The 16,140-nt window shown below is 35.6% G+C and overlaps 1 protein-coding gene across 1 annotated transcript in view; it reads left to right on the plus strand.

The window, feature by feature from the left end:
• LOC148939355 (angiotensin-converting enzyme-like) overlaps positions 1-16,120 on the plus strand; it is a 402,696-nt gene extending 386,576 nt beyond the window's left edge. The window contains exon 24 of the mRNA XM_089107028.1: positions 15,651-16,120. Coding sequence (XP_088963154.1) covers positions 15,651-16,041 — 391 coding nt within the window. The 3' untranslated portion in view covers positions 16,042-16,120. The remainder of the gene's footprint in view (positions 1-15,650) is intronic.
• Positions 16,121-16,140: the final 20 nt, after the last annotated feature.

The raw sequence follows: 16,140 nt of genomic DNA on the forward strand, positions 1-16,140 counted from the left end.
ACATTTCAACAAAAAAAAAATCAAAAATTTTGGATTTTTTTTGTAAAAAAAATCCAAAATGAACTTTGAAACATCAAGTGAATGTAACAGTGACAAGGTACACCACGACAAAACACTACTGCAATGTTCCAACTGTTACATTTCAGCAAAAAAAAAGAACTTTTAAACATCTTCAGAATGTAACAGCGACCAGGTAAACCACGACAAAACAATACTGAAATATTGCAACTCTTACATTTCAACGAAAAAAAAATCGAAAATGAACTTTCAAACATCAAGAGAATGTACCAATGACAATGTAAACCACGACAAAATAATACTGAAATATTCAAACTCTTACATTTCAACGAAAAAAAATTCAAAATGAACTTTAAAACATCAAGAGAATGTAACAGTGACAAGGTAAACCACGACAAAACACTACTAATATATTCCAACTCTTACATTTCAATGAAAAAAAAATCCAAAATGAACTTTGAAACATCTTCAGAATGTAACAGTGACAAGGTAAACCACGACAAAACACTACTGAAATATTCCAACTCTTACATTTCAACGAGAAAAATCCAAATTGAACTTTGAAACATCAAGAGAATTTAACAGTGACAAGGTAAACCATGACAAAACACTACTGAAATATTCCAACTCTTGCATTCCAACGAAAAAAATCAAAAGGAACTTTGAAACATCTTCAAAACGTAACAGTGCAAGGTAAACCACGACCAAACACTACTGAAATTTTCCAACTCTTACATTTCAACGAAAAAAAAATCCAAAATGAACTTTGATATGTCTTTAGAATGTAACAGTGACAATGTAAACCAAGACAAAACACTATTGAAATATTCTAAATCTTACATTTCAACGAAAAAAAAACCAAAATGAACTTTGAAACATCTTCAGAATGTAACAGTGACAATGTGAATCACAACAAGACACTACTGAAATATTCCAACTCTTACATTTAAACGAAAAAAAAATCCAAAATGAACTTTAAAACATCTTCAGAATGTAACAGTGACAAGGTAAACTACGAAAAAATACTACTGCAATATTCCAACTCTTACATTTCAGCGAACCAAAAAGAACTATGAAACATCTTCAGAATGTAACAGTGACCAGGTAAACCACGACAAAGCAATACTGAAATATTGCAACTCTTACATTTCAACGAAAAAAAAAATCGAAAATGAACTTTCAAACATCAAGAGAATGTAACAATGACAATGTAAACCACGACAAAAAAATACTGAAATTTTCCAACTCTTACATTTCAACGATAAAAAAATCAAAATGAACTTTGAAACATCTTCAGAGTGTAACATTGACAAGGTAAACTACGAAAAAATAAAACTGAAATAATCCAACTCTTACATTTCAAAGAAAAAAAAATCCAAAATGAACTTTGAAACATCAAGAGAATGTAACAGTGACAAGGTAAACTACGACAAAACATTACTGAAATTTTCCAACTCTTACATTTCAACGAATGAAATCCAAAATAAACTTTGAAACATCTTCAAAATGTAACAGTGACAAGGTAAACCACGACAAAACACTACTTAAATATTCCAACTCTTACATTTAAACTAAAAAAAAATCCAAAATGAACTTTGAAATATCTTAAGATTGTAACAGTGACAATGTAAACCACAACAAAATACTATTGAAATATTCTAACTCTTACATTTCAACGAAAAAAAAATAAAAAATGAAATTTGAAACATCTTCAGAATGTAACAGTGACAAAGTATACTACTACAAAACACTACTGAAATATTCCAACCCTTACATTTCAACAAAAAAAATCCAAAATGAACTTTGAAACATCTTCAGAATGTAACAGTGACAAGGTAAACCACGACGAAACACTACTGAAATATTCCAACTCTTACATTTCAACGAAAAAAAATCCAAAATAAACTTTGAAATATCTTCAGAATGTAGCAGTGACAAGGTAAACCACGACAAAACACTACTGAAATATTCCAACTCTTGCCATTCAACGAAAAATATCCAAAACGAACTTTGAAACATGAAGAGAATGTAACAGTGACAAAGTAAACCAGGACAAATCACTACTGAAATATGCCAACTCTTACACTTCAACGAAAAAATACAAATTGAACTTTGAAATATCATGAGAATGTAACAGTGACAAGGTAAACCACGACAAAACACTACTGAAATATTCCAACTCTTACATTTCAACGAAAAAAATCCAAAGTGAACTTTGAAACATCTTCAAAATGTAACAATGACAAGGTAAACCACAACAAAACACTACTGAAATATTCCAACTCTTACATTTCAACGAAAAAAAAATTCAAAATGAACTTTGAAACATCAAGAGAATGTAACAGTGATAAAGTAAACCAGGACAAATCACTACTAAAATATTAAAACTCTTACACTTAAACGAAAAAATCCAAAAAGAATTTTGAAATATCATAAGAATGTAACAGTGACACGGTAACCCACGACAAAACACTACTGAAATATTCCAACTCTTGTATTTCAACGAAAAAAATCCAAAGTGAACTTTGAATCATCTTTAGAATGCAACAGTGACAAGGTAAACCGCGACAAAACACTACTGAAATATACTAAATCTTATTTTTCAATGAAAAAAAAATCCAAAATGAACTTCAAAACATCTTCAGAATGTAACAGTGACAAGGTACACCACGACAAAACACTATTGAAATATTCCAACTCTTACATTTCAACGAAGAAAATCCAAAATGAACTTTGAAACATCTTTAGAATGTAACAGTGACAAGGTAAACCGCGACAAAACACTACTGAAATATACTAACTCTTACATTTCAACGAAAAAAATCCAAAATGAATTTCAAAACATCTTCAGAATGTAACAGTGACAATGTAAACCACGGCAAAACACTACTGAAATATTCCAATTCTTACATCAAGAGAATATAACAATGACAAGGTAAACCACGACAAAACAACACTGAAATATTCCAACTCTTATATTTCAATGAAAAAAAAATCCAAAATGAACTTTAAAACATCTTCAGAATGTAACAGTGACAAGGTAAACCATGACAAAACACTACTGAAATATTCCAACTCTTACACATCAATGAAAAAAATCCAAAATGAACTTTGAAACATCAAGTGAATGCAACTGTGACAAGGTAAAAAACGACAAAACACTAATTGGGGGAGGGGCCCAAAAAAGTTAATGGGTGGGGCGAGGGGAGGCCCTTCTGTTTCTCAAGCTTGCAAAAAAATTCAGTCCAAAAAAAGTATTTAAAAATGGGGGGAGGGGTGGGAGGGAAGTTTGGTAGAGGGGGAGGGGGCCCTTCAGTGTCTCAGGCTCGCAAAAACAGTATTGAAAAAATGGGGGGGGATTTTTGGGGAGGGGGAGCCCTTCTGTATATAAAGCTCGCAAAAAAAAAGTATTGAAAAAAAACGGGGGGGGGGAGTTGGGGGGGGGGTCCTTCTGTGTCTCAAACGCGCAAAAAAAGTATTTAAAAAAATGGGGGGAGGGGCCTAAAAAAGTTTGGTGGAGGGGGGGCCATTGGAGGTTGGGCTAGGGGACCTTACAACACTGCTCGAATGGTACTTGCGTATTATACTGAACATAGTCGAGAACCACCAAAATAAAAAACATGACATAACATAACATCAACATAGCATAACAACAATAACCATGAAACAACACTGTTCATATGGTACTTGTGTATTATACTGAACACAGTCGAGAACCACCCAAATAAAAATATTAAATAACATAACATAACATCAAAATAACCATGAAATAACATCAACATAACATAACAACAATAGCCATCAAACAACATTAACATAACATAACCACCATAACATAACATAACCATGAAACAATATCAACATAACAAAACAACAATAACCATCAAATAACATTAACATGACATAACCAACATAACATAGCATCAACATAACATAACCATGAAACAACATCAACATAACATAACAACATAACTTAACATCAAAATAACCCTGAAACTATATCATCATAACATAACCATCAAACAACATAACATAACCAACATAAAATAACAGTACTGTCCGCTTCCTTTGATTAACACTATTAGGGAGTACTGTGCGCTTGTATGGCGGGGGGACTGTGCGCTACATATCGTAATAGCTACACTACTACTTACATTTATGCCACGGAGAAAATGAGATTACATCAAACAGTTAGTGGTACCGAACTATAAGTAAGGAGTAATGCGGCTCAATAGTAACCGAAACTCTAAGAAACAGAGGCTTGATAGCAATAGATCCATCAAAAGAATCGAATTTTCATGCTTATTAGAAACGTATAAAATTCATCAAGCTTAATGTTACCCATTAAAAATTACGAGCCTGAGAAAATTTGCCCAATTTTCGAAAAAGTGCGAAATACCCTAAAACATCATGTTATCTTAATGAAAATCAAACCATCAGATTCAGCATATCAGAGAGACCTTGCTGCACAGGTTACAAGGTCCAATATACAAAATTTAGAATTTTAAATTTTTGCTAGAAGAAAGATCTCGGATGCGTTTTTAGTTGTTTGTTTGTTCGTTTGTTTGTTTTTTTTTACTTTTTTCGCGTGGTTTTGCCAAAGGTGATAGTAATGAAACAATTTTCCTAGAAAATTGGGAGAGGGCTCATTTGATCTAATATCAAAAGTTCTAGTTTTCTTTATAAATGACCAAAAATATTGCTGGACAGTCATCCCTCCTCCCACGCCCCTTTCCCTCGAAGTCGCCCGATCAAAATTTTGAGATTGCCGTTTTGTTCAGTATAATCAAAAGATCTAATAACTATTTCTCTGAGGGTGAATTGACCTCCATATCGCTGGGGGGAAAGGCTGCAAGCTTTAAACTTTGGTCATTGTTTACATATAGTATTGGTTATTGGGATGTGTTAAGATATTTTTGGGAGGGGGTGGGATTTTTCTGACAGGGATGCGGGGTTACATCGGAGGATATTTCCATGGAGGGATTTTTCATGAGGGAAGGGAAGTTCCCATGGAGGGGAGCCAGATTTCCCGGCATAATTTAAAACACAATGAGAAATTAAAGGAAACAAAAGTTTTTCCAACTGAAATTAAAGAGCAATATTTAAACTTAAAATGAGCAGAAAGTATTATGAATATGACGGGGGTTTCCCCCTTCTCTGTATCTCGCTCATTACGCTGAAGTTTTTTTTTTAGAAATTTTGAAACGCTTATTACTCTAATTCAACGACCCTTATGTTTCAGGAGTCGTTTTTAAATAAATTAAAAAAAAAAAAAAAAAAAAAAATTAGCGCGAAGAGCAAGGTCGTGAGGAGGAGGCAACCCCTTCTTATGTACTAACATCTGTTGGTTTTAAGTAATGATGTTAATCCTTACTTTCAGTTGACAAATCTTGTTTTTTTTCATTTCATAACAAAAAGGCCTAGGGGGTAGACAAATATAGTGATTTCTTCCAGCAGTTGAAGTGCGTAAACGTACGAATGATAAGTTGATATTTTCATAAAAAAAATGCAAAATATTTTAAACTTAAAAGTCAGCCTAATAACCTTCAAAAGGAGCGTTAACCAAGAAGAAAGTTCTAGTTTGAAATCTGGCATACAATACACTTCTTTTGAATAAGTACGTTTCTTTATCAAACAGTTCGTGGTAACGAACTGTAAGTAAGGAGTAATGCAGCTCCGTGGTAACCGAAACTGTAAGAAACAGAGTCTTGATAATAATAGATACATGAAAAGAATCAAATTTTGATACTTATTCAAAATATCTTATACCATGTACAAACATTTCAAAAAATTAACAAAATTATTTAGATGGGGGGCAGCAAATATTTGGTAAATCAAGGGGGGAAAGGTCAAATTTGTCGTTTTTCAATTTTTTTTACGGAAATTAAAAAAATACATTTTTAAATAAAAGTACCTCCAGAACATATTTCCGAATCCTGGGTGGGCATGTGATCTAGAAGAAAATATCCCCTTCCCCGATTGATGCCGCCAATTATCAGCTGCAACAAATTAACAAGACCTTGCCCGGATTCAAGACCACCATGATCTAAGACTGGGCCTAGGAAACAAACTTGAGAATTTTTTCGTGCCACTCTCTATTTTGAGGGGAAGGAGGAATTTTACAAATGTATCACAGGTGGCAAGATTCAATAGCAGCAAGTGTTTCCCCATCTCACTTTTTGCAATGCTATTTTTCGGACTAAATGCTATAGCGCAATGCTTTTCAAACATTTTTGCTGCGGACCGCTTTAGATTTACTATTATTTTTTTCTTTTTTGGTGACATCAACTACATAGGTACAGTGTTACATAGTTAGAGCTACATTAGAACTTGGTCAGAGGGTTAACGGACGCCATAAGACTCCCGAAGGGTTCGTAAATTACAGTTTTCGAATCATTACTGCAAATTTACTCCAGCTTCACTAAACAGCAAATGTGCGCTTTATACAAACAGTTTGGACAAATGTTGAAAAAATTACCCATGCCTTGTTGGAAAATTATTGTAAATTTAAAAAGTGGAAAAAAATAGTCACAAAAAGCCTAAAATAAACCTCTATCATAGGCAGCACAAAAGCGCTGCACAATGTATTATTCTGCGATGTGCAAGAGCGCTGTGCGATGTGCGAGAGCGATGTTACCACAATGTATTATTTTTTTTCTTCATACCCGGGCACTTCGTATCAAAGGAGTTGTCGTAGAAACTTCAACAAGGGCTCATTCGTTTGGGAATTGGAGTGGCTAGTGCCCTTTTTAATATTCTAAAGTGATTGGAGGGCAACTAGCCCCCCCCCCACCCCTATCGTTCCCCCAAACACATCCAATCAAAATTTTGAGCTAGCCATTTTATACAGCGTAGTTGATTTTCTGATAGTAAATACGCTTTTGAGGAGGACACTCCCCCACAACCCTCGGGGCAAGGGTTTTAAGTTATGCCTTGGGGGCATATAAGAACGATGTTGGCATAATATACTATTTATTATTTGTTTCCTTTAGAGCAGGGCACTTCATATCAAAGAACTTGTCGTAGAAACTTCGAAAAGGGTTCATTCAATCAGAATTGGAGTGGCTTGTGCCCTATTTAATAGTTAAAAGTGATTGGAAGGCAACTAACACCTCTTCCGCACCCACCATTTTCCGAAACACATCCAATCAAAATTTTGAGATAGCCATTTTGTTCAGCGTAGTTTATTTCCAGATAGAAATTATGTTTAGAAATTTGAGGAGGACACTCCCCCACAGCCTTCAGGGCAAGGGTTGTAAGTTATGCCCTGGGGGCATATAAGGTTCTTATAGAAGGCGTTGTCGTACAAACTTCAAAAAAGGCTCATTTGATTGGAAATTCAAGGGGATAGTGCCTTTTTTAATAGTCGAAAGTGATTTAAGGGCAACTAGCCTCCCCCCCCTCGCCAATCATTCCCCCAAACATATCCAATCAAAATTTTGAGATAGCCATTTTGTTCAGCGTAGTTGATTTCCATATAGAAAATTTGTTTTTGAGAAGGACACTCCCCCACAACCCTCGGGGCAAGGATTTTAAGTTATGCCCTGAGGGCATATAAGAACGATGTGGGCACAATGTATTATTTATTATTTTTTTTTCCTTTAGAGCAGGGCACTTCGTATCGAAGAAGTTGTTGTAGAAACTTCAAAAGGGACTCATTCAATTGGACATCGGAGTGGCTTATGCCCATTTTTAATAGTCAAAAGTAATTGGAAGGCAACTAACACCCCTTCCACGCCCACCATTTCCCGAAACACATCCAATCAAAATTTTGAGATAGCCATTTTGTTCAGCGTAGTTGATTTCTAGATAGAAATTATGTTTTTCAGGAGGACATTCCCCCACGGCCTTCAGGGCAAGAGTTGTAAGTTATGCCCTGGGGGAATATAAGGTTTTTATAGAAGGCGTTGACGTAGGAACTTAAAAAAAGACTAATTCGATTGGGAATTCAAAGAGCTAGTGCCCATTTTAATAGTCAAAAGTGATTGGAGGGCAACTAACCCCACTTCCACGCCCACCATTTCCCCCAAACACATCCAATCAAAATTTTGAGATAGCTGTTTTGTTCAGCGTTGTTGATTTCCAAATAGAAAATATATTTTTGAGGAGGACAGTCCCCCACAACCCTCGGGGCAAGGGTTCTAAGTTATGCCCTGAGGGCATATAAGAACAATATTGGCACAATGTATTATTTATTATTATTATATATAGTTCCAAGGGCTAGTGTCCTTTTTAATAGTCGAAAGAGAGTGGAGGGCAACTAGCCCCAATCTCACGCCCACCTTTTCCCCAAACACATCCAATCAGACTTTTGAGATAGCCATTTTATTCAACGTAGTTTTAAGTTCTGTAAATGAGGTCTTAGAGAATGACAACCCCCTCACAGCCCTCACGGCAAGGGTTGTAAGTTATGCCCTGGGGGCATTTAAGGTTTTTATAGAAGGCGTTGTCGTAGAAACTTCAAAAAGGGCCTATTCCATTAGAAATTGAAATGGCTAGTGCCCTTTTTAATAGTTGAAAGTAAATGGAAGGCAACTAACACCCCTTCCATGCTCACCATTTCCCCAAACATATCAAATCAAAATTTTGAGATAGCCATTTTGTTCCACGCAGTTTAAAGTTCAGGAAATTATACCTTTGAGTAGGTCAGTCTCCCCACAGCCTTCAGGGCAAGGGTTATAAGTTATGCCCTGGGGGCATATAAGTTTTTATTGAATTCTTTGTCCTAGAAACTTTAAAAAGGGCTCATTCGATTGGAAATTGAAAGGTCTAGTGCCCTTTTTAGTAGTCGAAAGTGATTTGAGGGCAACTAACCACCCTCTCTTGCCCACCTTTTCCTAATAATTTGCACTTTACTGAAAAAAATACAAATGAATATGCAATGTCAGTTTATTATACATAAACTGATATTTAGTAATCAAAATGTTAATATTATTTGATTTATTAAAGTTATAAAACTAAAAACATTTAAAATTGGTTTTTTCTTTCAGTAAGTGCAAATTATGTTCTGGCCTTGGGAAGGCATAGGGATTTTGAGCCCAACTTATATTAATTTCTGCTCGTTTTGAGTTTGAATCGGTTATTTATTGTAATTTATGTTCGTTTTCGGTTTCATTTATTTATCACTGATTTGTGATAGTTTCACGCTTGGTAGATTATTTAATTTTATTTTTGCTCATTTTTTGTTTGATGGAGTTCTTTACTTTTCTTTGAAAAACTTATTTTGTGAAAAAACTTTTTTTAATTAATTCCAAAATAAATTGACCAAATTATACCACTTACAACGCAGCTCATCATAGGCAGCGTAATAGTGCTGCCTAAGTAAAGAACGATGTTGGAACAAAGTATTGTTTATTTTTTTTGTTTCGTGGTCTTAGACCAGGGCACTTCGTAACGAAGGAGTTGTCGTAGAAATTTCAAAAAAGGCTCATTCGATTGGAAATTGGCGTGGCTACTGCCCTTTTTAATAGTCGAAAGTGGTTGGAGGGCAACTAGCCATCCCCCCACGCCCATCATTCCCCAAACACATCCAATCAAAATTTTGAGATAGCCATTTTTTTCAGCGTAGTTGATTTCCAGATAGAAAATGTGTTTTTGAGGAGGACACTCCCCCACAACCCTCGGGGCAAGAGTTTTAAGTTATGCCCTGGGGGCATACAAGAACAATGTTGGCACAATGTATTATTTTTTTTCCTTCAGAGCAGGGAACTTCGTATCGAAGAAGTTGTCGTAGAAACTTCGAAAAGGGCTCATTCAATTGGAAATTGGAGTGGCTTGTGCCCTTTTTAATAGTCGAAAGTGATTGCAAGGCAATTAACACCCCTTCCACGCCCACCATTTCACGAAACACATCCAATCAAAATTTTGAGATAGCCATTGTGTTCAGCGTAGTTGATTTCCAGATATAAATTATGTTTTTGAAGAGGACACTCCCCCATAGCCTTCAGAGCAAGGGTTTTAAGTTATACCCTGGGGGAATACAAGGTTTTTATAGAATTCGTTGTCGTAAAAGGTCCAAAAAAGGCTCATTCGATTGGAAATTCAAAAGGCTAGTGCCCTTTTTAATACTCAAAAGTGATTAGAGGTCAACTAACCCCCCTCTCACGCCCACCTTTCCCCAAACACATTCGATCATAATTTTGAGATAGCCATTTTATTCAACGTAGTTTTAAATTCTAAAAATTAGGTCTTTGAGGATGACAACCCTCCTCAGAGCCCTCAGAGCAAGGGTTGTCAGTTATGCCCTGGAGACATATAACGTTTTTATAGAACGTGTTGTCGTAGAAACTTCAAAAACGGCTCATTCAATTGAAATTAAAATGGCTAGTGCCCTTTTTAATAGTCGAAAGTAATTGGAAGGCAACTAACACCTCTTCCACGCCCACCATTTCCCCAAACACATCCAATCACAATTTTGAGATAGCCATTTTATTAAGGGTAGTTTTATGTTCTGTAAATTAGGTCTTTGAGGATGACAACCCACCACAGCCCTCAGGGCAACGGTTATAAGTTATGCACTGGGGCATATAAGGTTTTTATTGAAATATTTGTCGTAGAAACTTGAAAAAGGGCTCATTCGATTGGAAATTTCAAAAGGCTAGTGCCCTTTTGAATAGTTGAAAGTAATTCGAGGGCAAAAAACCCCCCTCTCACGCCCACCTTTTCCCCAAACACATCCAATCAAAATTTTGAGATAGCCATTTTATTCAACGTAGTTTTAAGGTCTGGAAATTAGGTCTTTGAGGATGACACCCCACCACAGCCCTTAGGGCAAGGGTTGTAAGTTGTGCCCCGGGGACATAGAAGGTTTTTATACAAAGCGTTGTCGTAGAAATTTTGAAAAGGCCTCATTCGATTGGAAATTGAAATGGCTAGTGCCCTTTCTAATAGTCGAAAGCTAATGGAAGGCAACTAATACTCCTTCTACGCCCACCATTCCCCCAAACACATCCAATCAAAATTTTGAGATAGCCATTTTGTTCCACGCAGTTTAAAGTTTAGGAAATTATACCTTTCAGTAGGACACTCCCCCCACAGCCTTCAGGGCAAGGGTTATAAATTATGCCCTGGGGGTATATAAGGTTTTTATTGAAATCTTTGTCGTAGAAACTTGAAAACTCTAAAGACCATGATGGGATTTTTTCAAATCATGTGAAATTTGCTCCAACTTCTTTTCTTCTTCTTCTTTTGACTTTTTTTAATCTTATTCTCAAGTTTGGTAATGTTCCCCCGTCTTTTAGGACTGGGGTGGTAACTCCTATTCTAAAATCTGGTAAAAGAGATCTCCGTTCTTGTGATTCGTATAGGCCGATAACGAAGGGTTCTATGATTGGTAAACTTTTTGAATTATGTATAAAGGATCTTTTTGATTATTTGGATGTTGGTCTTAATCAAGTAGGGTTCAAAAAAGGAATGGGTTGCGACCATGCGCATGCAACGTTTGATACTATAATTAAGGAGTCAAGATCTACTGGCTCCCCACTTTATACACTATTAATTGATATAAAAGGAGCTTTTGACAATATTTTGCATGCCTCCGCTCTTTCAGCTCTTATTTCTGGTGGGATTCCCCTTTCTGTGGTTAGAGTTCTTAGATCTTGGTATTCGGGGCTTATGATAAAAATTTTTGCAAATACTTCTTATTCTCTTTCTAATCAAATTTCCGTGGTTCGGGGCGTGAGACAGGGTGGTGTTTTATCTCATTATATATTTATCGCATGTCTGGAGGAGTTTCTTAGTTATTTATCTACAACCCTTATTTCTTGGGGACGGGATGTGTCTTTTCTTGCATATGCTGATGATATTATCCTATTGAGCCGTTCTAAAGCTAGTCTAATTAAGAATTTTAATTCCCTTTCTAGTCTGCTTAATGTTCGTGGCCTTTCTATTAGTATTAAAAAATGTCAATATTTTCCCGTTAATGTTAATGACCGAGCTGAATTAATTTGCGATAGAAATATATCATTTCCGGTTTCTGATGCTGTTGTTTATCTTGGGTTACCTTATTCTGCTTCAGCTCGTGATTCTAAGTCGATGCTAATTTTACATATTCAAGAAAAAATTAGACAGGCGTTTGGCTCCATAATACGGCTACGTGGTGTGTATCGTCGTGAAATTCTAGGTTCTCTTTTTAATGCAGTTGCCCTCCCGCATGTTCTTTATCCTTCCCTTCTTCTTCGAGATTTTAAAATTTGTGATTTTTCAGCAATTCGCGTTTGTTATTTTAAATATTGTAAGTTTTTACTTGGTTTTCAAATTTCCTTTAGTAATACTGAATTAGTTTCAAATTTTAAAATTAAAGAGCCGTTGGAAATAGCCAAGGTAAAAATAAATAATTTTTACCGTAAAGCTGAAAATATACTCTATGTTCATAATCTTTTTCCTTTTTTTTTCTATAGTTTAAAAAGTGCATGATTTCATTATTACTATTTGTTGCATTTGATTAAGTTTTCTTTTGGGCAACTTGTAAATTGTTGCTATGTTTGATGGTGTGTTTTTTGGATTTTTGAAGATTTATTTAATTATCTTTTATACTCCTCGTTTTTGAGGGAAATAAATAAAATAAAATAAATAAATTGAAATTCAAAGGGCTAGTGCCCATTTTAATCGTCGAAAGTGATTTGAGGGCAACTAACCCCCGTCTCACGCCCACTTTTTCCTCAAACACATCCAATGAAAAATTTTAGATAGCCATTTTGTTCAACGTAGTTGAAAGTTTTGGAAATTAGTTCTATAAGGATGACAATCCCTCCCTCCCCCCCCCCCTCCCCAAAGCCCTCAGGGCAAGGGTTGCAAGTTATGCCCTGGGGGCATATAAGGTTTTTATTGAAAGTGTTGTCGTAGAAACTTCAAAAGGGCTCATGCAATTGGAAATTGAAAGGGTTAGCTTCTTTTTTAATAGTTGAACGTGATTGGAGAGTGACTAACACCCCTCTCACACCCACCATTATCCCAAACACCTCCAATCAAAATTTTGAGATAGCCTATCCATTTTTTTAACGTAGATGAAAGTTCTGGAAATTAGGTCTTTTAGAATGATAGCCCCCTTAGAGCCCTCAGTGTTGTAACTTATGCCCTGGGGGCATATAAGGTTTATATAAAAAGTTGTTGTAGAAATTTCAAAACGGGCTCACTTGATTGGAAATTCAAATTACCCTTTTTAATAGTCGAAAGTGAGTGGAAAGTAATTAAGCCCCCTCTCACGCTCACCATTTCCCCAAAAACATTCGATCAAAGTCTAGAGATATCCATTTTGTTCAACGTAGTTGAAAGTTCTGGAAATTATGTATTTAAGGATGACATACCCCCCAGAGTCCCCAGGGCAAAGGTTGTAAGTTATGCCCTGGGGGCAAATAAGGTTTTTATAGATAGTGTTGTCGTAAAAACTTCAAAGGGGCTCATTCAATTGCAAATTGAGAGAGCTAGTGCTCTTTTTAATAGTCGAAAGTGGTTGGAGGGTAACTAACCCCCCTCTCACGCCCACCATTCCCCCAAACACATCCATTCAAAATTTTCAGATAGCTGTTTTATTTAACGTAATAGAAAGCTCTTGAAATTAGATCTGAGGATGACACCCCCTCCCCCCCCCAGCCCTCAGGGGAAGGGTTGTAAGTTATGCCCTGTGGGCATGTAAGGTTTTTATTGAAAGCTTTGTCGTAGAAACTTCAAAATGGCTCATTTGGTTGGCAATTGAATTGGCTAGTGCATTTTGTTATTGTTGAAAGTGATTGAAGAGCGACTAACGCCCCTCTCACGCCCACCATTTCCCCAAACACATCCAATTAAAATTTTGAGATAACCATTTTGTTCAACTTAGTTGAAAGTTCTGGAAATTAGGTCTTAGAGGATGACAACATCCATCCTAACAGCCCTTAGGGTAAGGGGGTTGTAATTTATGCCCTGGGGGCATATAAGGTTTTTATAAAAAGCCTTGTCTTAGAAACTCAAAAAGGGCTCACTCGATTGGAAATTGAAAGGCCTGAAACCCTTTTTAATAGTCGAAAGTGATTGGAAGGCTTGGCATTTTCATAGTAAAGATTGATGTGGGTATAATGTATTTTTTTTGTTGTTGTTGTTGTTTAGACCAGGGCACTTCGTATCAAAGGAGTTGTCGTAGGAACCTCAAAAAGGGCTCACTTGATTGAAAATAGAAAGGACTGATGCCCTTTTTAATTGTCGAAAGTGATTGGAGGGCAGCTAATCCCCCTCCCACGCCCACCCTTGCATTTGCCCATTATGTTTAAAAAATAAATTTTGCCTTAAAATTAAATCAAAATGCACTGTGTTGGCATATCAGCATTGTCCCCAAACGAATGAGGGTATTATTTTCAAACTTTCGGGGCTACTTCTGCTCCTAAGACTTAACTAACTCAAAATAGCGCAAGTGTATCCAAGCTATCAAAGAAAGTAAACAGATTTCTTTTTTTTGCGAATGGTATCAAGTTTTCCATTTCAGGTCAACTAGAGAAGGTATGAAACTAAATTAAACACTACTATTTGTGTCCAGATTTTTAAAAGGGTGTATGTTGTTAAAGATTGGTGAAAAATTTTCTCCAGCATACAAATGGCAGGCCAAGCTATAAACTTTTAAAAAAACGAAAAGATTTAAAGTATTATTTTCTTTTACCCTGAAAAGACTATGTCAATATAAAACGAACAGAAATTAATTTAAAAAAAAACGTTTTCCACAAAATAAGTTTTTCAAAGAAAAGTAAAGAACTCCATTAAACGCAAATATAAAATCCAATAATTGACCAAGCGTCAAACTACCACAAATCAGCATCGTTAAATAAATGAAACCCAAAACGAATAGAAATTATAATAAATAACTGAGTCAAACTCAAAATCGAGCAGAAATTAACATAAGTTGGGCTCAAAACTCCTATGCCTTCCCAAGGCCAGAACATAATTTGCACTTTACTGAAAAAATAGAAATGAATGTGTATTGTCAGTTTAATATACATATACTAGTATTTAGTGATGAAAATGTTAATATTATTTGATTTATTAAAGTTATGAAAGTAAAAACACTTGTATTTTTTTCAGTAAAGTGCAAATTATGTTCTGGCCTTGGGGAGGCATAGGAGTTTTGAGCCCAACTTATGTTAATTTCTGCTCGTTTTGAGTTTGACTCGGTTATTTATTGTAATTTCTGTTCGTTTTGGGTTTCATTTATTTATCGATGCTTGATTTGTGGTAGTTCCACGCTTGGTAGATTATTTGATTATATTTTTGCTTATTTTTTGTTTAATGGAGTCCTTTACTTTTCTTTGAAAAGTTTATTTTGGGAAAAAAATTTTTTTAATTAATCACGTGAAAGAATTTTGAGACGTTTTCGAGGCTTAAAACCCTGTGAATATAGAAGAACCATAGGGAAAGACTAATTATTTCAAGAACTGAATATCCAAAATGTTCAAGTAAGGATAAAAAAAATACACTGAATTTTTAGAGAAACGCCAGGAATTCCCTCCCTCCCTCCACCGATTCTGTCTTTCTATATGGGCTCAGTAACATGTTGGGCTATTAAATTTCGTGGAATATTTTATGGAAATATGTTATAATAATGTATTATAACGGCATTGAAATTGGTTTTCAGGATGTTATTTTTGATAAAATTTCGTTTATCATTTTAGACAGTTGCTTGCTGCTGGATCCTCCATACCATGGCCTGATCTGCTAGAATCTATAATAGGAGAAAGAGAACTCAATGCCACAGCTATCCTGTTGTATTTCAAGCCACTTTCTGATTGGCTGGATGAGCAAGTAACCGATGATGACATTGGCTGGGATCCATCAAGAGTTGATGATTGGTTTTTACCAAAAGAACTTGGCAGCGATGACACGGTGGCTATTATTGTTGGATCAGTTATTGGTGCCTTAGTTCTGCTTACTCTGGTCGGATATTTTGTCGGCCGAAGCCGTGCAGAGAAAAAAACGAAAAGAGAAAACGAAATGCAGGAGGCACGAGACTATGCGGAAAACAATGAAGCATATCTAAGTGATGGAAACAATGCTAGTCTTTAGTCAATTTTTTAACTCATTAATTCTATATACAAGTCATGATTAAACATATTATAAGATCAATAAATATAATTAAGACCTATGAGTCGAGGTATATAAACT

The sequence above is a fragment of the Artemia sp. Qi Xiang Cuo genome, chromosome 21 (assembly GCF_049724085.1).
Source record: "Artemia sp. Qi Xiang Cuo chromosome 21, ASM4972408v1, whole genome shotgun sequence".
In the NCBI taxonomy this organism is placed as follows: Eukaryota; Metazoa; Arthropoda; class Branchiopoda; order Anostraca; family Artemiidae; genus Artemia; species Artemia sp. Qi Xiang Cuo.